At 45.6% G+C, this 25518-nt stretch overlaps 1 protein-coding gene across 2 annotated transcripts in view; it reads right to left on the minus strand.

Moving 5' to 3' along the window:
- Nucleotides 1-753: 753 nt before the first annotated feature.
- BDKRB2 (bradykinin receptor B2) overlaps nucleotides 754-25518 on the minus strand; it is a 32812-nt gene continuing 8047 nt past the window's right edge. Inside the window, exon 2 of one of the 2 annotated variants that reach the window (XM_053283347.1) lies at nucleotides 754-2800. In XM_053283347.1, the coding sequence (XP_053139322.1) occupies nucleotides 1673-2791 (1119 nt within the window). In that variant the 5' untranslated portion in view covers nucleotides 2792-2800 and the 3' untranslated portion in view covers nucleotides 754-1672. Of the gene's footprint in view, nucleotides 2806-25518 lie in introns of both variants that reach the window. The other variant, XM_053283346.1, reaches the window with a different exon arrangement.

The raw sequence follows: 25518 nt of genomic DNA on the forward strand, positions 1-25518 counted from the left end.
TGCCGAGTCTGAAGCCTCTTGGCCTGTCATGGGCGAGGGAAGCATTCCTAGCTGAGAACATTTGTTGCTTAAGTGTCTGTGTTTAAAAATTACAGCTTGGCCTAAAGTTCTTAAAAGAGTATGGGGTGGAGATTATGATGCCACAATGCAGAACTCCCATCCATTTCTTTCTATGCAATTGTGGTCATTTCAATCTTAAACCCATGGGACCGTTGACATTCTGAGGCTGTCCACACAATTGAAAACTGGGTAGGACAAGTGTCCTACCCAGGTTTGGGAGCTGTGTGTGCTTCCAATTTTTGGTTGAGCGGGAGCAAACTACAAGGTAGGAGGAGGGAGAAGTGATTGTGTGGGAGAAAGGAGCTGAGTAGGCCATCTCTGTCCTACCCAGCTTTCATACCCAGAATTTGACCAAGGTAGGAGGAAAAGCTGTCCTACCCAGCTCCTGTCTCCCACACAATCACTTCTCCTTGCTCCTATCTAGCTGTCCTATACATAAAATGGGAGCATGCACAGCTCCCAAACCTGGGTAGGACACTTGTCCTACCCAGTTTTCAATTGTGTGAACAGCCTCCCAGTCTAGGTTGGCTTAAACTTGTTTGGTTTGGCTTTAAAAAGTCCTAGAATAGTGGATTGTTTAATGGGCAAAACCAGCAATCAACCCTGACCCTTTATAAATGCAGCACATGTATCTTACTAGTAGTACTGAGATCCCCTCAACCCTCTAAAGAAAAAAGGATGTGGGACATCTGATTAAAAGTGCAGCAGATTTTTTATTTTGAAGAAATACACATTTATTTAATAATATCACACTTAATAATACAATTATATGATTTTGTTTGTTATATATATTTGTACATATGTATAATTTACAGGAATTTACAAGGCTAATATGTTTAGGGGGTGTTTGTCTTGGTGCGATCAGAAACCTGGGGAAACGAGGGGGAGGAATGTATAAACATAGGCTCTGTGTAGACATTTATCTGGATGTGGAGAGGTGAAGAGCCTTTATTCTGAAATAAAATAAACCTTAGAAAATCACTCTAGCATCTCTGGGGCAAAAGTGCAAGGGTCCCACAGCAAAAGTACAGTGGTGCGTATATCATGGAAAGATGCCCCAACCTGCCAGAGTTTTCTGCAGTGTGCAAAAGCATCTAACCAGGAACATGGTTAGCTGCCCTCTAACCAAGAAATTGAAATAATAGTTATATATATATATATATATATATATATATATTTCCCCCACCTTAACAAATTTATAACTTGAAGGGGGAGGTCTTCTTGTTGTAGATTGTTTAAATAGTCATATTATAGTGCACTACAGCCTCGTGTGATGTAGGTGCTGAAAAGATGCAGGAGAGCTCCAAGGACAAGTTCCTTAGCTTAGTGGTACTGGTTCCAAGGACAGAATGCCCAAGAGAGTTCATCCCTGAAATGGTAAATATATAAATAAGAAGAAAGTCTAATTCAGCCCTGGAAACAAAATGGCACGCAGTACGAGCAGATGGCCTGCACAAACTGTACTACTAATGGCAGCCTTCCCAATGTTTCATCCATAATTAAGGAGTTCACTCTGTTCAAAATGGCGGCACCATATACATGGAGGTAAATAATGGATTACCCATGGCAGTGGTGAGAATTTTATTTCTCCTAAAGAAACCAGCAGGCAGTGCTATCGTTGCACATTAACGGTAGACTTTTTCCTATGGTTTTCCACTGAAATGGACGCTCTGAGAGTCTCCATGGTAGTCACCATTTGGAGGATCGACGGCGCTGTGCTTACTCTCCTAGAGAACAAGCCGTGGTAGACCTCCCTGGATTTTCTTCGGAAATGTTTGCCTACAATGACATACACTATTGGGTTGAGGCAGCTGTTGCTAAAACAGCAGTATACTGCAATTTGGGTGGCCACATCGATGGTTTGTTCCATTCTGCAACCAGAAATAATCTTTAATTCTTGCAAAGTTTCTAACAGTGTAGTGATCTGGAAAGGGAGCCAGCAGATGATAAACAAGAGAAGGACGGCAAGGACAAGAACAGTAGCTCTCTTCTCCGTCTGAATTGCTTTGAGCTTTTGCACTTCACTCTTTCCTAAGGCTCGGATGATTGCAGCAGTGCAGAAAGTAAATATACAAAGAGGTATTAAAAACCCCATGGTATTCAACATTGTGTTTGTGATCACTGGCCACTTTTGTGCAGATGGGTAATCCAGCACACAGGCTGTGATATTGTCCATAGTTTGATACTTTAGTGACCTGAACATTATATTAGGAGCACACAGGAGTAGCGCACAAACCCAGATGACCAGGCAGTTCCACTTGGCACATATAGGCCGGCGCATCCGCCCCAGAGACATCGTTTTCACTAAGGCCAGGTAGCGGTCAATGCTCACCATCACCAAGAAGTAAATGCTAGAATACAAGTTCATTTGAAGGATGGTATTGACAATTTTGCAAAGGGGGAGTCCAAACGGCCATTCAAATTTGTGGGCGATGTTGACAGCCCAGAAAGGTAAACCGCAGAGCAGAAAAAGGTCAGACGTTGCTAAGTTTGCCAAGTAAACTTCAGCCACTGTGCAATGGCTCTTATGGAAACACAAGACGCTGAGGACAAAAACATTCTCTGCCATTCCAAAGACAGCAAGAAGCCAGAGGAACATGGGCTGGATGTCAAGTAACCAATGCCATTCTGCTGGCCAGGGGCATTCTGACATGTTATGCTGCATGGACCAATTCATCCCAGACTCCAAGGTGCCTGTAAAGTTGTGAAGAGCTGTACTGCTTTCGGCCATGGTGTTCTCCTGTGCTGGAAAATAAAAAGGCAACATTAGAAAGCCAGCATGACATAGTGCAGGGGTGGGCACCCTAGGCTCTCCAGCTGTAGTTGAACTACAACTCCCATCATTCCCAGCCACAATTTATTGTGGCAGAGGATGGTGGGAGTTGTAGTTCAATAACAGCCAAAGAGCTAAGGTTGCCTACACCTGGCATAGTGGTTAGTGTGTTGGACGAAGAGTGGGGAGATCCGCATTTAAATCTTGAGTCAGTCATGAAACGCACTGGGTGATCCTGAGCCAGTCACTGGCTGACATTCTGCACAGCTTCCCAGAGGCGTTGTTAGCACTGCAGGAGCTGCTGTGCGTTCCTAAAGAAAATGTTCATGCAATTGCACAAGAGCTGTTTTACAAGAGCATTTTTGTGCAAATGCAGGAATTTTGCAAAAACGTGCAATGTATGATTCCAGCATTTGAGCAAAAGCGCTCTTGTGTAACTGCATGAATGCGTATACACACACACACACACACACACACACACACACACACACACACACAGCCGATATCAGAGAGCTAATGATGCCTGCAAGAAGCTGCACAGAATGTCAGCCACTATCTCTCAGCCTTACAGGGTTGGTGTGAGGATAAAATGGGGGTTGTAACTTGGAAGAATCATGCATGCCATACTGAGCTCCTTGGAAGAAAAAGAGGACACAAATGCAATAGATAAATAAAATTAGACTATATACTCCAATAAATAAAACTAGACAGAACCCCAAAGCAATCGGACACTCCTACGATTTCTAATGATTTTTTGAAGATTTTTCCATTTTTTGCATTTTCTCAACTCAAACCGGCCCATTATTCCCTATGCAGAGCACCTAGGTGCACATTTTGTGGCTTTGGGGCAACTCATTCTCTCTCAGCCTAACTAACCTACCTGGCAGGTGTGCTATGAAGATAAATAGAATTAAGAATCACAAGGTGTTTTGTATGCTGCAGTGTTATGGAGAGATGGGTAAGAGTAATAATACAGTTAACTGGAAAGTCAGAAAGAGATTATTTCCGCTCCTTAAGCACCGACCTTTTATTGCACATGAGCTGTTTATTACCTAGCATGCAGCTTTACTCTCCCTTAGCTATTGTGAATATTTGAAAGGCCGCATTTGGGTGTAACACAAAACTGGAGGTTCCTTCAGCTCCAGTTTTGGAAACTGCATGTCTGAGCAACTGCCATTTTGTTAAGAAACGGACCTGTGGTTTCCCTCCCTGCATTGACTTCAGTTTGTAGTGAGTTCTACTGCCTGGACCTCTGGTTCTGCAGTGCCAGTGTTACGTCCGAACACTGGCACCGCAGTCCCCCCTGCCCCTGCAACCAGAGTTGAGGGAAGAAGCTCCCCCCTTGTTCCAGCTGCTATTGGCTGTGTTGGCTGTCCTTCATGGAAGAAGGAAGCCCAGGCAGCCAGTTCCCCCACTCTCTGCAGTCAGCGAGACTGCAGAGAGGGAACTCTCCATTTCGTCTGAATGCTCACAGAGTGCCAATAATACAGATATTGCAGCTAAGCTGAATAGCTGTTTAAAAATATGGGGAATGACAGTAGACGATGATGAAATACGGCTTTTGTTGTAGAATTGCTGGAGCAGAGACCTGGGTACATTAGACTGCTAGAAGTAGTAAGCCAGAACATGCAGTTTTGAGTGTTCCTGTTGCTATTTATCTTCATTGCTTTTCTCTCTGTAGGCTGTCTGTAAATAGCACTAGGACTGACCAGAATTTAAGACTAATGTCACAGCTCCTATATATTGTACATAGGTGACATCTCCCTGCCAGGTGGTAATATTACTTAAGGAACAGACAGACTACAGTAAGCAATTGTAGGAAGTTCAAAGTGGTAGGCAAAGGAACTTGTTTGGGAGGCATCCTCTATAATAAAACCCTTGAGTGTGATCCCGTGCTGCCCGTGTCTTTTTCGGCAGTTCTGGGCATGCGCGAACCGCCGAAAAAGATACGGCCGCCCAGACATGGGCGGCCATGTTGGCCAAATCGTCCCAATCGTCCCAAACAATTCCCGCCACGGCCGCCGTCGCCAGCCGCCCGCCCGCCCTCCCAGCTGCCCAAGTCCTCCTCACCCGGTTAGGCCCCCGTCAGCTGCCCGATGAAAGTCCATATTCTGAGAAGGAGAGAGGAGCTCGCAAACAGAGCTCCTCTCCGTGCAAAGCCTCTGCCCAAACTGGCGCTATGGACGCAAAGGACGCAACAGGCACGCAACAGGCGTCCTTTGCGCCCAAAGCGCCAGTTTGGGAAGAGGCTTTGCAGAGAGAGGAGCTCTGCTTGCAAGCTCCACTCTCCTACTCAGAATATGGTTTTAGATCGCCCGACTGACGCGGGCTGGGGTTGAGGAGGACTCGGGCAGCTGGGAGGGTGGGTGGGTGGGCGGTGGCGGCGGCAGCAATTGTTTGGGCCGATTTGGCCCTTAATCATGTGGGGTGGGCTGGGAGAGGAGGACTCGGGCAGCTGGGAGGGTGGGCGGGCGGCGCCGGGTGGAAATGTTTTGGACGATTTGGCCCTTAAATAGGTGGGGGGGGGGAGGACTAAGGCATAAGGGGGGGGAAATCTAGCGCCCGTTATTATAATGGGCTGAAAAATACTAGTGTGGACTATAAAACAGATTGGAGGCCTGGATACAAAGTTAATTATACTGGCATAATAGTGCCAATATGGTTAAGATGAGTTGTTTCAACTTTCTACCGTTAAATGCCCTCAACATTCTGTTGATCAAAATGGTCTGCCAAATCTACCTGATCATAAGAAGACATCAGCTAGTTGACAAGAGTCACCACCACCCCAAATTTGGTGCAGATCTGTTGAAAAATGGCTGAGATGTAGCTGTTTAAATATCAACTACTGAAAAGAGAGGATTCACATGTTTGCTATGCTTTTTTGCCAGCAGGTAACAAATATATCTTCTTCTTTTTTAAAATGTCCCTTTAAATGTTTAAAAAACCAAACAGTTATAGGCTGGAGCATAATCCTGTGTGGGTTTTTTTGGTGGGGGGAACTGGTTCAACATTTCCTGGGTCATTAGCCTCTGAAGTCCCCATAATAACAGCAAAATCAACTAAGGGCATACAGTATACAAAACTATACAAAGTACACACCTTATATGGTGAGGAAGTTAAGATGGGCACCAGGGGCATACTGTTGCTATATATAATTTAGTGGACAGGTTTAAAGAACCTGGGCCCCCTGCTCCACCCCTCCCTTTTTTCTTCATTATCTCCCTCACTCCAAGGGGCCGCTGGGGAGGGAGCAAACACGGGCCCCCCTCTCCCCTAACTACACCCCTGATGGCCACCTTAACTTGCAATTTTCCTGCTTTTTGGAGCACAAGTGAAATCTGAAAGCATCTTAATTTTCATCTTGAACCAAAGGTTTTGGGATGACTGAATAATTGGACAGATGATGGAATTCTAGTCACAACTTTTCTCCTGTATGTCAAACCTCTCCTGCTGATATTTCCTCCTCTTCCCAACTATTCAAGGCACAGGAGTATGGGATAGTAGTTACAGTATGAAGTGAGGACTTTGGAGATATAGGATTAAACAATCCATGAAGGTCACTGGGTCCCTTTGGGCCAGTTACTCTCTCTAAGCCAGGGTTAGGCAATATTGTTGGCTCTCCAGCGGTTGCTGAAATACAACTCCCATGATAGTTTTTGTGCCCCATGCAGAGGAGTGGTTGGGATATATGGCCCCTCCATACAATTAGGGAAAGGCACATGGCTGTGCTTGGGGGGGGGGTGGTGGCAGAAGGAGACAGACATGTGTGCCCACATATCTTAATAGTGTGTGATGACCGGCAGACAAAGTGTTGTTCCAACCAGTCCCATGGGTGTTATTATTATTATTAATTCAATTTCTATACCGCCTTTCCAAAAATGGCTCAGGGTGGTTTACACAGAGAAATAACAAACAAATAAAATGGAACCCTGTCCCCAAAGGGCTCACATTCTAAAAAGAAACATAAGATAGACACCAGCAGCAGTCACTGGAGGTACTGTGCTGAGGGTGGATAGGGCCAGTTTTCTGTATATCCCTTTCTGTATACCATGCTGTGAACTTTTTGTTGAAAAGCACTATATACATATTTGTAATAATAATCAGGGCACCATGCTTTATTTATCTTATTTACTGCCTGTAAAAATAAATATCTCAAGGGTGATCCACAAAAGGCAATGGAATAATAAAACAGGATAAGATCAGCAACTGTGAATAAGATGGCAGAATTTACCCAGGCCTTTCAGCATCAGATGCTAAAAGCCCTGGGTAAATGATAAAAGTCGTTGCCTGGCACTGAAAAGCCACAAGGCAGGTACCTGTTGAGCTTCTCCAGGAAGATAATTTAATAGGTGAGGTGCCCCAAGGCCCTCCCAGTCATCATCTGCTTCACCTCAGGTGATGGGAAACCTGTCTCCAAAGATGATCTCGGGTGCATGGCTAGGATGCCAGGTCAAAGCTTGCTAGCTGAGTTATTTTCTAAATGGGGAAATTATCTGTTTCTCATTAAGACCCACAATAATATATCTTTGTTAGAAAGCTCCACCATGAGATGCAATGAGAGAGGTTAATGAGGTGCATTCACCAATAGCAAAACGCAAGGAGCATGGAAAGAGAGAGGATGATAAATGATAAATAAATGATAAATGATGCCTCAGAGGTCAGTGAGATGTTTCCCCTTAGACCCCATTAGTTTTACTGAGTCTCTCAGATGGGTTTTTATGCCTGGCAGGGCGTGCTACCACCACAGACCTTTTCTGGAAGCTTGGAAAGAGACAGAGAGAGCATTTTTATAGATCGCCTTCCATATAGCACACAAATGATGTCATGGCAGGAACACCCCACTTAACATGGTGTGTTCTTTTTGCATGTTGCAAACAAAGCTAAGCTTATCCCTCAGCTAGTGTTGAACAAACAGACAGGAATTAAGTGGGGAGTTTTTTCCTGACATCCCGTTTTGTTTAAAAAGAAACACGCTACTTTGGGGCGGAGTCTGGCAGTTTCAAGATAAATGCTTAAGGCAGAGGTTCTCAAAGCTGGGTCCACAAAGACTATTATGCTGGGAGTTGTAGTCTAGCAACACCTGGGGACCCAGGTTTGAGAGGCCTTGACCTAAGGGAAAGATATTCTGTACATGAAACATCACAAAGAAAAGACAAAATAATAAAATACTGTATATACATTTGGCTGTCAAGAAGAGGGTAAGTGGAAGAAGGGATGCATTACTCCTCACTCAACACACTTTAGCCACTCTTTTGTTCAGTCAACCAAGGCCAAGATTATGCTTACAGATTCTAGATCAGTCTTAAAAATCAATGCCACCTCCTGATTCCTTTCGGATAACTGTTCTGTTTGCAGTTTAGAATCAGCTCTCCATACTGTGAGGGCTGCTCAGTCAGGTCAGTCTGTGGATAGGATGGATTTAGGTGGTTTCCAATGCACTTCTCTTGGAGCAATTGTACCATTTCTTTGCCTTCAGTTGACAGTTTAATTGCCTCAGGGTTTTTCTACGTCACCAGCAGAGACATTTCCCACTCCTCCTTTCACTCCCCCACCCACTAGACGGGAAATTTACAGCAAAGTGTCAGGCAACAGAGTGACAGTATATTATGGTCCTATAAAGTATAGGTAAAGTGTGCCGTCGAGTCGATGTCGACTCCTGGCAACCACAGAGCCTTGTGGTTCTTCTTTGGTAGAATACAGGAGGGGTTTACCATTACCATCTCCCAGTATGAAATGATGCCTTTCAGCATCTTCCTGTATCGCTGCTGCCTGATATAGGTGTTTCCCATAGTCGGGAAAACATACCAGCGGGGATTCGAAACAGCAACCTCCGGCTTGCTATTCAAGTCATTTCCCTGCTGCACCCTTAGGTGGCTTTATGGTTCTATAGCTTACGTTAATTATTTTAAAAGCTGTCCATTGTTTAAAGAAGCCTCATTCACTCACTTTATCACAGAACAAGAAGCAGAAGCCACTGGAGTCAGGTAGGTAGCAGACAATTCCAGCCTCCCAGGAGCCAGGTCAACCCTTTAGCTTCCTTCTTGACCAGGGACTGGGCCAGATGAGATCATAGCCTGATTCAGACATTATGCTGTATGAGTGTACAGATGTCTGTACACTCGTACATGTGTTTGTGTGAATGACTGTACCTGTGTTCATTTAAAAAGTGAACCTGGATATAGGCCCTTCAAATGCATGGTTCAGATAGGACGTGTTCTTCTGTACCTGTGTTCAGCATAATATGTGAATGACTGTACCTGTGTACACTGTACACTCATCTTAGAGTGTTGGACACAACGTGTGAATGGGCCTCATGTGTGCAGGGGGATGCAGGGACATCTTCCCTGCAGATTTTGGCTGGCCTGTTACTGACTTCTATCCTCACCCCAGTCTTTCCTGCCACATGGTCTTGGACAGGAACAGAAAATGAGCCGGGAAAGCAGCCTGGAATCCAAAAACACTGTATTTTCTGAGATGAATCTGGCCCATTTTCTGAATAAATTGGAAAATGTCAAGCAAGTTTCATTAATAAGTAAACTAACACAATTAATTGCCTTACCTCTAAAGTACTTAATGTATAGCAAAATCCTCGCTCCCCTAATAACAATCTTTGCCACCCCTTAGCTCCCCAAAACTGGTTGTGCTAGAGTTAACTCTGTCTGGGAGGCGAGAACAAATACTGGCATGGACCAGCCCAACAGTATGGTTAAACTATATTGTTTTGAAGGGGTAATTATGACCTCATTGTACAGCCCAACGAGAATCTGTCCCAAGTCAACTGCAGATGTTAAACAATGAAGTGGATGCATCACACAATTGGATAGAAACAGTTATCTAATTATTATTATCGGGCTAATGTACCCGATGCCAATTTCATTCACCTTATGTTAGCAACACAGCCAGGACTTAAACAGGAATTAGATCCCTTAAGTACCAGAAGGACTCAGCTGATCCTGAATGTATCATTTCAAGCAACCCACGACAGGCTGACTCCATGTCTGCAACTTTCTTTGACTCAGAGAGTCTGCTCAATTGTTAAAACTGCTGAATCACAGACACCACTTTCCGAGAATTGGGGGAACCTGCCCTCCTAATCCCAGCCAGACTCAAACTGAAATGGTTGCACTATGAGATACAATGGTATGATCTTGATCAACGCCTTAATTCAGGCAGAACAGGGGGAAGAAGTATTTTCATACAAGTTTATACAAGTCAGCACCCCCCCCCCCAACCTTTCAGCAAGGACAGCATGAACTGTTAACTTTGCAAATCCTCTCTCATTTTATCATTCTCAGCTTGAATGGATCTTTCTGTGCTACCTTCAGGACAGCTGGGACAGTCAGAGCACATTATTGTAAATCTGTCTCCCGACCAACCGACAAATGAAACTGGACTCAATGCATCAGACTGTACAGCATGAACGAAGCCAAATAAACTCATAGTTAAATAATGCAAGGGCTGAGTCACACATTGAGTGTGACAGCCACGTTTTTCATGATAAACACAGCCATGCATCCCCCTTCCACACTTTACAAGAATCCTCTCCAGACTTTCCTATCCCAAAGGGGAAAGGGAAGGGGTACCGTTATAAAACTGGGGTCCTGGAGCATTTTTAGGTCTAGGGAGAACTGTGGCGGGTTTGATGGAGCTGCTGTAGTGAGGATGAATTGTGGCTGTTACATGTCTTTTTAGGACAGTGGGTAGAGAAAGGGAGAAACTGTTCTGGAGAGTACAACACTGATGGGGGACCTTTTGACAGTGGGGCTGTTCCTGCCCCTGATCTCCATGAGCTGATTGGCTCTGTGTGTGTACACAGCACATAGTCTCTGAACATGCAGAACTGATTAATGCATGGAGGTTGGTGACAGTGGGCACAATCCCACTTGCTCTCCCTCTGTCGATTATACTTAGTACTTGAACACTTGAAAAATGTTCATTGACAGAAAACACAGCGCCGTAGTGGGAATCAGCCCTCAGGCACTGCCATCCCACATCAAACCAGTGACCATCAACAGGCTTTGAATCAAACTCTGTTTTTCTAATGTGTTAGGCACTCCGAGTATGGATGAGAGCCTCATATATGTAAAGTTGCTCTCTTTTCTATGGAGGTGTTTGTGAAAGTACAGTGCATGTGGTCATCTCCTCATCTTCCAACCCTTAAGAGGACTGGGGAACTTTAGGGCCAATTTAGCAACATAGGAAACTGCCTTATACCGAGTCAGACCACCTAGCTCAATATTGTACGCTGACTGGCAGTGGTTCTGTAAGGGTTCAGGCAGGAGTCCATCCCAGCTCTATCTGGAGTTGCCAGGGATTCAACCTGGGATGTTCTACCACTGAGCAATGACCCCATCCCCCAAGAGGAATATTTTACAGCACTCACATGCAGTAACCCATCCAAATGCATACCAAGGTGAACCCTGCTTAACAAGGGGGAAGATTCATGCCTGCTGCTGCAAGACTTGCTCTCCACCCCTTGACTTGGATACCAACTAATGGAAAACACGGGCTGTGCCTTTTTTCCATGCTTAAATTTTCATAGGTTGCAATCCACAACACACTAATTAGGACAAGGTGAACTTCTTCAGAAGAGATGAACCCTTCCTGTACCTAGGGATTGTGGGCTTTCCCTCACTGGAAGTCCTCAAGCACCATCTGTTGGGAATGCTTTAGCTCTGGGTTTTCTGCATCGGCCAGGGGGGGCGGACTAGATTATCTACCAGGCACCCTCCAACACTAGGATTCTATGATCAGGTTTCTGAAAGACTGCATCCATGTTTCACTATAGGCATGTCTGCATGGCAAATTCATTCATTTAATAAGGTTGGTATCATTTTTAGATTTTGTATCCGGCTGTTTGCAATCTGATGTGTCGATCAAAGCAATTTCCTCCCCATGTCAATTTCACATGCAATGATCTCCCCAATCTGGGGCGCTAACTTAGTAGAGATCCTGCTTTAGAACCAGAAAGACCCGTATTTAGTCCCTAGCATCCCTGGATTAAAATGATCTCTCATGGGAAGATCATGCTTTCACACTGGAAAGCTGCTGCTTCCAGTCAGAGTAGATGATAGAAGAGTGCAGCCAGACAGAAGAATGGTCTGGCTCAGCATAAGGCAGCCCTGTATGTTTCGCAGAAGTGAAATCTGTTTCATAGTCATAAGAACATAAGAACAGCCCTGCTGGATCAGGCCCAAGGCCCATCTAGTCCAGCATCCTGTTTCACACTGTGGCCCACCAGATGCCACTGGAAGCCTACAGGCAGGAGTTGAGGGCATGCCCTCTCTCCTGCTGTTACTCCCCTGCAACTGGTACTCACAGGCATCCAGCCTCTGAGGCTGGAGGTGGCCTATAGCCCTCAGACTAGTAGCTGTTGATAGACCTCTCCTCCATGAAGTTAACCAAACCCCTCTTAAAGCCATCCAGGTTGTTGGCTTTTGCCACATCTAGTGGCAGAGAATTCCACAAGTTGAGTATGCGTTGTGTGAAAAAGTACTTCCATTTGTTGGTCCCAGATTTCCAGGCAATCAATTTCATTGGATGACCCCTGGTACTAGAGTTATGTGAGAGGGAGAAGAATTTCTCCATATCCACTTTCTCCACACCATGCATGATTGTATAGACCTCTATCATGTCTCCCCGCAGTCATCTTTTTTCTAAACTAAATAGCCCCTGGTGGTGTAGCCTTGCCTCATAAGAAAAGTGCTATAAGCACCTGATCATTTTGGTTATCCTCTTCTGCACCTTTTCCAGGTTCATAAGAACAGCCCTGCTGGATCAAGCAGAAGGTCCATCTAGTCCAGCATCCTGTTTCACACGGTGGCCCACCAGATGCCTCTGGGGAGCGCACAGGCAAGAGGTATGTGCATACGCTCTTTCCTGCTGTTGCTCCCCTGCAACTGGTATTGAGAGGCATCGTGCCTCTGAGGCTGGAGATGGCCCACAGCCACCAGACTAGTAGCCAGTGATAGACCTGTTCACCATGAATCTGTCTAAGCCCCTTCTAAAGCCATCCAAGCTGGTGGCCATCACCGTTGAAAGTGTTGACTTAATTGAAAATAAAACTGCTAATATTATAATGCCCTTATAGAAAACTATGGTACAACCAATTTGGAGTACTACACAGAGCTCTGATCATGTATCTTAAGACTGTCCTTGTAGAACTGGAAATGGTGCAGGAGAGGGCAACCAAGATGATCAGTCGCCTGGGACACCTTTTTTTTATAAGGCAAGGCTACAGCATCTGGTGCTCTTTAGTTTGGAAAAGAGGTGACTACAGGGAACCATGATAGAGCTCTATAAAATTATGCATGAAGTAGAGAGAGTGGACAGAGATAATTTTTTCTCCCTCTCTCAAGAAATTTAGGACCAACAAAAGGAAGTACTTTTTCACACAGCGCATAAGTAACCTATGGAATTGACTGCCACAAGATGTAGTGACGGCCACTAGCCTGGCTTTAAGAAGGGTTTAGACAAATTCATGGGGAACAGGTGGTCTATCAATGGCTACTAGTCTGGTGGCTATAGGCCACCTCCTTGAGTCTGATCCAGCAGGGATGTTCTTACGCTTTTGTCAGAACCTGACACAATTCACCGCTTTGCACCAAGCATTTCCAAGTTACTAAGGGGGGGGGAAATCCAATGCCCCCAAAGTAGTTAAAAAGGGGGGGGGGAGAGCAGAGCAGCCTTGATCCTAATGGAATGTAACATCGGCTTCATCTGATGAAAATAATTCCTGATCTCTTTTTAACAAGCAGAGCAGTTTTGCCTGTGCCAGGGAAGAAGCAGTAAACTGCAGAGATGCCACTGGCCATTGTCTTACGAGGCTGCCTTTCAAGTGCTCCAGAGATGAGTACTCGAGGCCGTGGGATGGGGGTCCTTGTACAATACAATTATGTGGCTGCACAAATGGCCACAGAACTTACCTTCCTGACAATGTGCCAGAAAAATGTACGTTTGCTCTGGAGATCTTCATAAGAGAGGGCAATTCCCCCCACTACTTGTAGACCTTCAGCTTGTCTGCCTGCCATTTTGCTTTCCTTCTCATCAGCCACATTCTTTGTTACATTTCTACCCCACAAGCAAACATTTAATGCACTTCTGATATCTATGGGCAGGCTGGGGGGCAGCGGGGAGAAGTACTCAAGAGGCAGGACCGGTTCACTACTCTTTGGAGAAATCAAGATAGGTTATAGCTGGGAGTGTGATGAAAGAGTAGTCTGAGTGAGATGCCTGTCTTGCTATCACCCCACCCCACCCTGCCCCACCTACCAGAGCTAGTGATCCCATCTATTCCTTGGTTTAGCTAGCCTGACTGGACCCAACTAGCCTGCTATGTGGAATACAGAAGAGGACACCAGGGATGTGCATGGAACTGGTTCCGTGCACTCCCGGGAGGGTTACTTTAAGGGCAGGGAGGGTGAGAGGCTGCACCGTTCCTCCTTGCAGCTCCGTTCAGCATCACCACGCAAATGGCGTAAACCGCTTTGGGTGCCTTTGTCAAGGCAGAAAGGCGGTATAAAAATGTAGTAAATAAATAATAAATAACAACTCTCCGACACGCATGCGCATGGCACGCACACACATGGGGTGACCCTGTACACGGGGCTGTAAGGAAGAAGACTGCAGCCCTGCACCCATGCTTTTTGGGGAGAGTGCCGGTGGGGGGAAAGTGGCAGGGCAGGGGCTGGCAGATAGACAGCACCTTCCCTGTCATTTAGAGCAACCCTCACCACCACCACCCTCCAAACTGGTTTGAATGCTGGTTGATGGAACAGGAGCGACAGAACAGGATATCCAAACCAGTTCCGTGCACACCCCTAGAGGACACCAGTGGAGGCAGAGAGAGTGAAGTTATCAATGGGCAGCGAACCAGGTAGGTCTGGACAAGACCCTGTCTGTGCACATGCAAGAGTGAGAGCATTTCTCTGGGGTGAGTGTGTGTGTGCGTGAGAGAGAGAGAGAGAAGGTGTCACTTTCAGGGTCTGCGTGTAAACATATATGTATGAGAAGGAGTGTGTGAGGCTGTCCTCACAAGCAGCCAAACTTATTTATCAAATTATTATTTATCAGATTTGTACACTGCCCCAAACTTTTGTCTCTGGGTGGTTAACAACAGCATAAAACTAGTTAAAAACATATACAAAAAACTTTTTAAAAAATAACAATTTAAAAATAAACTTGGATTTGGCTGCCTGTGAGAACTACCGGGATCTGTGCTGAAGCCCCAGCTCCCAAACCCAGCTGTTAGCAGAGGTTAAGGGCACCAATGCACCCTTAACACGGCTCCCGGGATTGTGTGTCAGCACGAGCTGCTTGCCACGAGATGCTGTGATGGCCACCAGCTTGGATGGCTTTAAGAAGGAGCTGTTTGCAGCTCCTGCTGACACAGAGACAGGCGTCTAGAATGCCCTTCCCCTGAGGGAATCTCCCAGTGCTCTGCGCTCAGTGCACTGTGAGATTCTCAGAGCCCAGGACAACGAGTCCCGGCCTCAGAGCGATCTGCCCTGCTTCACACTGTATGCAGCAGGCCTGATCGTGTGGGAGCACGGAGCATGTTCCCACCAAGCAACAAGCACTTTTCTGGGAGAAAGGTTTGGGAAGCCTCCTGCCTGCCTGCCTGCCTGCCAGGTCGTGTGAATGGCCCGTGTGTGTTTACGTTTCTTGTAACAGTCTGCGTATGGAGAGCAGACGCTGCCTGCAGGCCTCTTGCAAACCTAGAGCTAATGTAAGGTTGCCAGCTCCGTAGGATTGGCCTGGGGTCTCCAGGAATCAGCAGCACCAGTCTCCAAGGGACTATGGAAAGCAATCCTGGAGGTGTAATGGCTTGCTATGGTGAAAAGCCTCCAGAAATGGCTTCATTCAGAAGCCATTCCTAAGCCAGTGTCTCCCTTGTATGTGGTGGCACACATGTGCACTCACCCACAGTGCAAACACTTTATGAAACAGACAAAAGCACTTTTGAAGCAGCATGGTAGAGGGTGTGTGTGTGTGTGTGTGTGTGTGTGAGAGAGAGAGAGAGAGCGAGAGAGAGAGAGAGAGAGAGAGAGAGAGCTGCACAATGTGTGACCAAACAGACTGAATTATTATTATTTTTTTACATTTTATATCCTGCTTTTCCTCCAAGGAGCCCAGAATGGTGTACTACATACTTAAGTTTCTCCTCATAGGCTGAGGGAGAAGTGACTGGCCCAGAGTCACCCAGCAAGTATCATGGCTGAATGGCTGCATCAACCATGTATTGTAGCCTTCTAGTCAGAACCTTCTCTAGAAGGCTTTCCACATGAGTGTGGTGAGCCGGGTTTGGCAGAGAGAATGGGCTTGACCCGTTCTCCCCACACACAAACATCCAGTTCTCCCTGGGTGGCCAGACTGGCCACCCACATGATTACTGGCTCCGTCACAGAGCCAGTTGGAGTAGTGGGGATTGGGGGCCACCTGGCCCCCAGAAGTCCCAGAATGCTCCGCTTGAGTCTGTGGGGCATTCTGGGGAGTGCCCCAAAGCCAGAAGGCTTGTTGTAGCCTCCCAGTCGGGGGTCTCCTTGTGAGTCACTGCAGCGCGGAGCTGTGCCATGGCAACTCACGATCACAAAAATGGGGTTGGCTGAGCGCTCGCTCTGCTAACTTCATTTGTGTGTGTGTGTGTGAGAATTAAGTGGGCTTACCACCGGGAGCTGTGTGGCTCCTGGCAGTTCACACGCGCACAGGAAACCGGGCTGGGCTCCCTTAGCCCTGTTTCCTGTGTGCGTGAGAATAACCTCTAGGTTTATCAAGCTCCTGAGGGCCACCTGGTGGGTGGTGTTCAGCTTGCTGGGTCATAATTTGTGCCATATGCTATGGAAAGCATTGCACCCCACAGAAAAGCACATTTAAAAGGTCCGGAGACTAAGAGCACAGGGATAGAGGGGGGTGGAATTCTTCCACCTTTAGAAACAAATTCTTTTTGGACTTCCTAAGTTGTTTAGGCCTGAATGAAATATATAAACCTGGGGTTTCCAGCTGCAACTGTTATTGGATTACAGCTTCCATCATTCCTAGGCACAATGGCCAGGAGCCAGAGATTATAGGAGTTGTAGGCCAACATCTGCAGGAGGGCTGATCTTTGCTGATACAGTAACAACGTTCTTCCTTTTTGTTAGAGCTAGGACCCTGGCAGCATCAGCTCAGCTGCAATGTCTCATAGTGACCACGGGGGCGGGGGCGGGGGCTAGGGTCATGGATAAAAGTGCTGGACTCCTGCCCTCTTTGTTCTTCCAGTCTCCATTTTGTCTCTCCAGAGATGGCTGTTTGCTTTAGTCTCTCTCTTCAGCCGTGAGCTACAGCTGAAATTAAGCTAAGGCTTTTTCACATTTGTTTATAACCTTTTCTTTAAATAAATCCTTTTAGTTCTTCAGTACTAAAGAACTGTCTCAAGATCTCTTGCTTTGCTGCTTTCTCACCAAACTGGTTTTTCTCTGCTATTTGGGGACTGAACTGCCATTCTTTCCCTACACCTTTTCCAGATATATCCATACACAGACTGGAAAATCACCAAATCCTCATTTTAAAACAATTTTTAATATTGTCTATACAACTTAGTAGAAATCCTAGAGGTCTCATAAATCCTGGTCAGCCTTCAAAAATCTGCCATGGTATTCTTTCACTATGAGTTATTAAAACAAGGCAAATGCAGTGTAATCTTCTAAATCTATTTCGCTACAGCTCTGTTTATACAGCCGACAAAATGCTTTATTCTTCCTGATAGTACTTCTTTGCGCAGCATGCAATTCATTTATGGAAGTTTCTGCCACAAGACGTGGCAATAGCCACTAGTGTAGATGGCTTTAAAAGGGGATTGGTTAGAGGCAGTATGCTTCTCAATACTAGTTGCTGGGAAGAAGCAGTTATTTGTCTACTTTCTACTTCTGGGTGTCCCAGAGTCTCTCAGTGGCTATTGTGAGAAACAGAATATTGGAGGGATGAGGTTGTTGTTCACTGGTAGATCATCTGCTTTGCATGCAGAAGGTTCAATCCTGGACAGCTTCAGGTAGGGAAAGACTCCTGCCTGAAACCTCAGAGAGCTGCTGCCAGTCAATGTAGACACTATTGAGGTCATTCACACAATCAAAAACTGTGTTCTATCTGTGTTTGGGAGCTGTGTGCACTCCCAATTTTCGGTTGTGTGGAAGCAAGGTAAGAGGAAAACCTGGGTAGCTTTTCTTTCTACCTTGCTTCCACACGGTCACTTCTACCCAGGTTTTCCTCCTACCTTGCTTCCACTCAACCGAAAACTGGGAGCACACACAGCTCCCAAACCCAAGTAGAACACAGTTTTTGATTGTGCGAATGATCTCAATGAGACAGATGGACCAACGGTCTGACTCCATATAAGGCAGCTTCCTATGAGTAGATGGACCTTTGATCCGATCCAGGTAAGTTCTTCTTATCATGTTCCTCAAATTCTTCTCCTGCATGTATTATTGTCAAGTTACACTTGTTTTGCTAGAGCTTGTACTCCTTTTTGTTCTTCTAGTTTGGGAAAGACTTCCACCTTTTAAAAGGCATCTTGTTGTCTTTTATAGCTTCCTTGACTCTGCACATTAACCATGCTTGGCATGCTCTTGAACTTGTTAGTACCTTTCTGAATATGTGAATACATTGGCTGACATCCTGAGTTATGAAATGCTGGTGCTAGGGGAGAAGCTGTTGCTACATTCTACTAATAGAACTCCAGCAATTGCATGGGGGGGCGGGCGGTAGGATTTTCAACTCCCTCTCTTTCTGGAAGTGCAAGGTGCCCTGTGAAGATATGTCCCTGAGGGCTGCGTGACCCAGACACTCTTGGGGAAAATGGACTATCTAGATCCTTTTCAATCAGGCTTCAGGCCTGGCTTTGGAACAGAAACTGCTTTGGTTGCCCTGTGGGATGACTTATGCAGAGAGAGAGACAGGCGGAGTGCAACCCTGTTAATTATCTTGGATCTCTCAGCAGCTTTCAATATTCTCTCTCTGCTGATCTCTCAGCATCTTTCAATTTCAATTTCAGGTGGTTTTGGAGGAAACTGATTATCTAGACCCATTTCAAACTGGCTTTAGAACAGGCTATGGGGTTGAGACAGCCTTGGTCGGCCTGATGGATGACCTTTACCGGGGAATCGACAGCGGGAGTGTGACTCTGTTGGTCCTCTTGGATCTCTCGGCGGCGTTCGATACCATCGACTATGGTATCCTTCTGGGTCGCCTGGAGGAGTTGGGAATAGGGGGCACTGCTTTGCAGTGGTTCCGTTCCTATCTCTCGGGTAGATCCCAAATGGTGGAGCTTGGTGACAGTCGCTCCTCAAAGCAGGAGCTGTTATATGGAGTCCCTCAGGGCTCCATTCTGTCACCAATGCTTTTCAATATCTACATGAAACCGCTGGGTGAGCCTCAAAACCTTTCTGACTTGGAGAGGATCTACAAAGAGGAGTGGGACAACATCCCTCCTGGGTTGTGTGCAAACCTGGTGGCCAGCTACAAGAAACGTCTGACCTCTGTGATTTCCAGCAAGGGTTTTGCCACCAAGTACTAAGACATCTTTTGTGAAGGGATCGAATACTTATTTCCCTCACTACAATGCAAATCCATCGCTGACTTTTGGGCACTGGGCTTTTGAGGGTTTGTTTGTTGTTATTCTGTCTCTCACAGCTACAATAAACCTACCATTCCAATTATAGCCTGGTCATTTCTGTGTCAGAGGGCAAACGGACAAAATCAGCAGGGGATCAAATACTTATTTCCCTCACTGTAGAAGTAATTTTAGTCAGTAGTTCCTCTGCATGGGTGAATGATGTTCAACCTGTTCTAGATGGGGTTGCATGCCTTCTGAGGGAGCAGGTTCACAGGTTGGAGGTGCTCATCAATCCAGCACTGTCACTAGAGGCTCAAGTGGCCTCTGTGGCTCGGAGCGCCCTTTATCAGCTTCGGCTGATATGCCAACTGTGACCTTACCTGGACAGAGATAGTTTGGCCACAGTTGCTCATGCTCTGATAACCTCTCTCTTAGATTACTAAGTGTTGTACCTGGCGCTGCCTTTGAAAACAGCCCAGAAGCTACAGCCAGTGCAAGATTATTAACTGGGAGTGGATGTTTTGATCATATCATGCCAATGCTTCGTCAGCTGCACTGGCTCCCTGTCCATTTCCGTGCCCATTCAAAATGCTAGTTTTAACCTTTAAAGCCCTAAATGGCTTGGGACCAGGTTACCTGGCAGAGCGCCTTCCCCATTTGTCCCTACTCGTACCTTAAGATCTTCTTCAGAGGCCCTCCTCCAGCTGCCCTTGCCAAGCAAGGTGAGGTGGGTAGCTACCAGGGAGAGAGATTTTTCGGTGGTCGCACCCCGTTTATGGAATAGCCTCCTCAGTGAGGTTCGCCTGGCTTCATCACTTTGCTCTTTTAGATGCCAGATAAAGACCTTTTTGTTCACCCAGGCCTTTTAAATCTGGGTTTTCAGATTTGATCTGATCTTTAACTAATTTTAAAATGAGTTTTTATGCTGATTTGTATTGTATTTTGTATTTTCTTTTTTTTTGGTCTGCTATGATTTAATGTGTTATGTATTTTTACAACAACAACAACAAATATTTATATACCGCTTTTCAACAAAAGTTTCCAAAGCAGTTTACATAGAGAAATAAACAAATAAGATGGGTCTCTGTCCCCAAAGGGCTTATAATCTAAAAAGAAACATAAGATAGACACCAGCAACAGCCACTGGAGGGATGCTATGATGGGGATGGATAGGGCCAGTTACTTTCCCCCTGCTAGATAAAGAGAGGCCGGCCGAGAAAATGGCGGTGGGCAGAAGGAGGTGGTGGCAGAGGGGAAGTGGCGGCCGGCCACGTAGGGAGAACGAGCTGGGGGGAGGAGAGAACAAACTGGGGTGGGCGGGAGACAGGGAGAACTAAGGGCACAGATGCTCTGCGCCAGGTCAGCTAGTATGTTTTAGTCCTCTGTTGTGAGCCGCCCCTAATTTGTTATGGGGCAGCTAACATATAAGGTTTATTATTATTATTATTATTATTATTATTATTATTATTATTATTATTATTAATAATAGCACCAGTACTTCTTAACTCAGGATATCAGCCACTCTGTTTCAGATTTTATTCTCATACCTCTAAATAATGTGCAAGCCTTACTAAGAGATTTAACCCTCTTGACTTTTCCTTTCACTTTATCTCCTGCATTTTGAAAAGTTTCCTCTCTTGAAGTCAAATGTTACACATCTTGGCAACTTGCCACTGACATGTTACCTATGAAAGTACCATGGTCACTGTTCCCAAGTGGCTCAGCAACACTTGCATTTTACAGCCAGTCTCTGGCACCATGAGGATGAAATGAAACAAGGAGGCAGTTTCCACAATCAGTGGGAACCGCCAGATAGGGTTATGCAGGGAGAGTGGGCTTAGCCCGCTCTCCCTGCAGACAATCCTCCAGTGTGCCCTGGGTGGCCGGATCAGCAGCCCACATGATTGCCGGCTCTGTCACAGAGCAGGCGGGGGCTGTGGGGATCGGGGGCTGTGCGCCCCCCTGGAAGTTCCAGCATGCTCTGTGTGAGCGCACAGAACATGCTGGAGAGACCCCCAAGCCGGGAGGCTGCTTTTTAGCCTCCCGGTCCGGGGTCTCCTCGTGAGTTGCTGCGGTGTGGAGCCGCGCTGCGGCAGCACACGATCCGTTAACCCCGGTTAGCAGAGCACTCACTCCGCTAAACTGGGCTAAGGGGAGGGGTACTTAGGGCCGTTTGATGCCGGGAGCGGCTCGGCTCCCATGGCTGCACACGACTGCCCAAAAGTGGGCTCGGCTCCCTTAGCCCGCTTTTTGGTGGTCGTGAGAACCGCCTCAAGAACTGTACAGCACGTTTGTGTTGTACATTAGAAAATGCTTTAACCATGAAATGATTAACAATAAAAATGTAGATACTAAAGCCTTGAAAAAGCATGGCTTATCAACTACGGAAGACAAACGGCTGAGAGGCAAGGAAAGGAAAGTATTAGAAAAATCAGGCTACCCACTTTGTTGCCCCTGTCAGGTGTTTCACTGCAAGCTAGGCTGTTATCATTAGCTTTGCAAGGGAAATGAGCGATGGTACGTTTGGAGACCAACTCCACACCTTCTCTTTTGCTATGGGCCCCACTTCATTCTCTGTTGCTAGAGGGGAGCCTGTCCCTTTTCAGTGTTGCTTCATGCATTTTCTCCAGTTTGGCATGCTTTCCCCGACAACAATTAAGTACGTGTTTCCTGATGGGCAATCACATGGAATAAAAGCAAGCAACAAGAATTGCTCCCCCAGGAGATGAAGAATGAAAGGACCAGGTAGATGACATACACAGAGAGGGGAACATCACACTTTCCAATTGCAGCCTTCTCCTTTCTGCTAAGGAAATGAAGTTGGCAGAGTAAAAACAGCAGCAAACATCCATGTCCTGTTTTCTGCCCAGAGTCATATGCACAGAGTGCCTTTAAAGTCAAAGGATGCTAACCTCGAGCCCCAGCACTTTGTCTCCTTCAGAGAGTTCCCAAAGCCTGAACTGAACCCCTTACAGAAAGAAAGATGGCTGTCCTTTGACATCCCCACCACTGGCCAGAATTAATCGTGGCGATTTTGTTCCATTCTCATTAGCAACCACAGAGAGACAGTAGAGCTCATTGGCTTCCATTGGTGTGAAGGCCGAGTATGGCTCAGAGGATTCAAGCCTTGAAGGACCTCAAATCCAAGCAGATCAGCAAAAGGGCTGCTTCTGTGCTGGACTTCTTAAGAAGAAGAAATATTTAGAACTGCACAATGGTATGCAAGTGTAATTTGGGCACACAACATGTGCTGTTACCACACAGCCCATGTACATTTTTCTTGTCTGTGCACACAACCTTTCCTGCCTAAAGAGTAGGAGAAAATGCTCAGAACTGGCAATCTAAGCACTTTTGGAAAAGAATGTTATATTTGTTGGTGAGGATTTGGAGTCTGTGGGAAGCATCTTTGACAGGGGGAAAGAAATGGCTACGCTTGATCAGGGTCTGGGTTCTAGAGGAGCCTGAGTGACTCACTTTTGTTTTTCTCATCAGTCACTTTTCACATGATCCAACATAATGGGTCATTGCTGCCCCGAGGCTTACCTAATGAAATAAGAGCCTCCTCATCTCTTACAACTTTTAAAAAAGCAGTCAAGACACATTGGTTCACCCAGGCTTTTAATTAGATACTCTTTTAATAGTTTGATGGTTTTTAATAATTTTAATGTCATTCTAAATCTTAAATTATTGTAATGTTTTAACTTTGCTATTTGTTGTTGTATTGTTTTGTTGTAAACCGCCCAGAGACTTGCGTTTTGGACAGTGTACAAATATGTTAAATAAATAAATACAGCTTTTGCATTACTTGGATTTTTGAACTGCACAAATGTTTGTCTAGAACTGCTCTGCTGGGGTAGGACTAAAGTTTTACAGTATGTGTGACCAGGAGTTTTTACAGACAGGGCTTTCTAGCAGCTTTTGAAAAAAACTCCAAGGCTTCGGCTTTCTCCAAAGGTGTTGATGGAGGTGCTGATGGCTATGCGAATGGTCCATCTAATCCCTTGAATTAAAATGCCTTTAATCTGCTGCAGAGCAGATTTGCTCTTCAAATACCCCAGGCATAGAGCCATGTGTGAAAAACTTCCAGGTTCTTCAGTGATAGAACACCAGCATTGTTTTTTCCTCTTTTACATAAGGCACTATGCACTGTAGTGCTCAATATATACCATGGTGTAGGGTTATCTATAATTATTGTTCTGTGCCAATTGTATGCTGCTTGGTCCTGTACACCACACATAAATGACATTTTATCCTTTCCACATAGTCTTACAATTGAGGGATATTCAGCACCAATTCCTAGTTGATCTGCCAATTCATGTTGAGCTGCATTTGACATACGACACCTTTACTTCAGTCAAAGTTTGCCTGTTCCCTATCGCTACTAACTGCCTCAACATCTTACATTGCTGGGATATAAAATCATATAAATTTGCATCTATTTTACTGAAAGCAAAGATGGTTTCCATCATAGCCATTGTCAAATTTGTGCTGGCCCTTGGACAATAAATTATTGGTGAGCTCTCCTAGTCCCATTTTGTCGTCTAGACCAAGAGTTCTCCAGCTTGGGTCCCCAGATGATGTTGGACTACAACTCTCATCATCCTCAGCCACAATGGCCTTCAGCCTAATCTAATGAGCACTTCTCATTTTACGGAGTTACGAAATCTGCACCGGTTGATTGCGCTAAAGATTCCTGCTGTGTGTGTGCATGGGAGATCACAGCTCAAGGGAGTACGCCAATAAAGAAGATGGTGGCAGGAATGGATGGCAAGCTTCCCAAGAGTCTCTGGGCTCCAGCAAATGCTCAGCCTCACTCACTGCCAATGCTGACCATGGTTTCCGTGACCTCTTGCACAGGGGTACAGAGCCCCCCTAAACTGTTTCTGCCCCATAACATATTTTTCTCCCTGCAAATTGTTTTCCCTCTCCCTCCCAGAAATTTTAAGTGAGGAGTTGATCCTCAAGATCTCCCTTTATTTGTACTCCTGCTCTTTACAATCTCCCTGTTAACATTCTTGCTAGGAGGGAGGCATATACAAAAATCCAGTGCAGAGCCAACACTATGAACCAAGAACAGCTAAGATGTGTATCAGGTCCTGCTGCTAATGTATTGCCTGATCATATATACACATTTTAATCTCTCAGCTGAGACCATCCTTTTATTGGTGGAGCATGAGCACTGTTTCATACTCTCTCCAGCACATGAAGCTGGTAAATTGAAATGCATCTTTCTTCTTGCAGACTCCCCGAGGAAAGCATAGCTTTTCTGCAAGATCTCTTTCCACCTATTAATAGCATTTTTACAGTTCATTAGAAGTTTGATGGGATTGAGCCCTTATTAACTTTTGCTCCTCCTGCCCATTTCTTTATATTAGTCAGTACTTCCATCCTTGCTTTCTAGAAATTAGATACCCATGTTTGAAAGATTCGTTCTCTGAACTGAAGGCACTTCCAGCTGTAAGAGGTTCAAAGGTGAGCAGCATATTAAACAGCTGTAGAAGTTTATGACCCTGTAGCCCTATTCACATATTACGTTCAACGCAAAAACTGTGTAGAGTGTATGCATGTACAGATCACCATACACACACACTTATTCAGACATTATGTTTGATGAATGTACAGTAACATACCTCCTATACATACCCTGCAAGAGGATGGGTGGGCTGTACCACAGTCCACTTTTAAAATGAATGCATGCACAGAATGCAGGCACTTTTAAAATGAATGCACCTCAAGAGCTGGTCTTGTGGTAGCAAGCATGACTTGTCCCCTTAGCTAAGCAGGGTCTGCCCTGGTTACAAATGAATGGGAGACTAGAAGTGTGAGCACTGCAAAATATTCCCCTCAGGGGGATGAAGCTGCTCTGGGAAGAGCAGAAGGTTTCAAGTTCCCTCCCTGGCTTCTCCAAGATAGGGCTGAGAGAGATTGCTGCCTGCAACCTTGGAGAAGCCACTGCCAGTCTGTGAAGACAATACTGAGCTAGATAGACCAATGGTCTGACTCAGTATATGGCAGCTTCCTAGGTTCCTATGTTCCCATGTTCCACAGTCATTCACACAAAAGCATGTATGTGTGCACAAACACCTGTATGCATGTATAA

This window comes from Hemicordylus capensis, chromosome 1, assembly GCF_027244095.1.
Source record: "Hemicordylus capensis ecotype Gifberg chromosome 1, rHemCap1.1.pri, whole genome shotgun sequence".
Lineage (NCBI taxonomy): Eukaryota > Metazoa > Chordata > Lepidosauria > Squamata > Cordylidae > Hemicordylus > Hemicordylus capensis.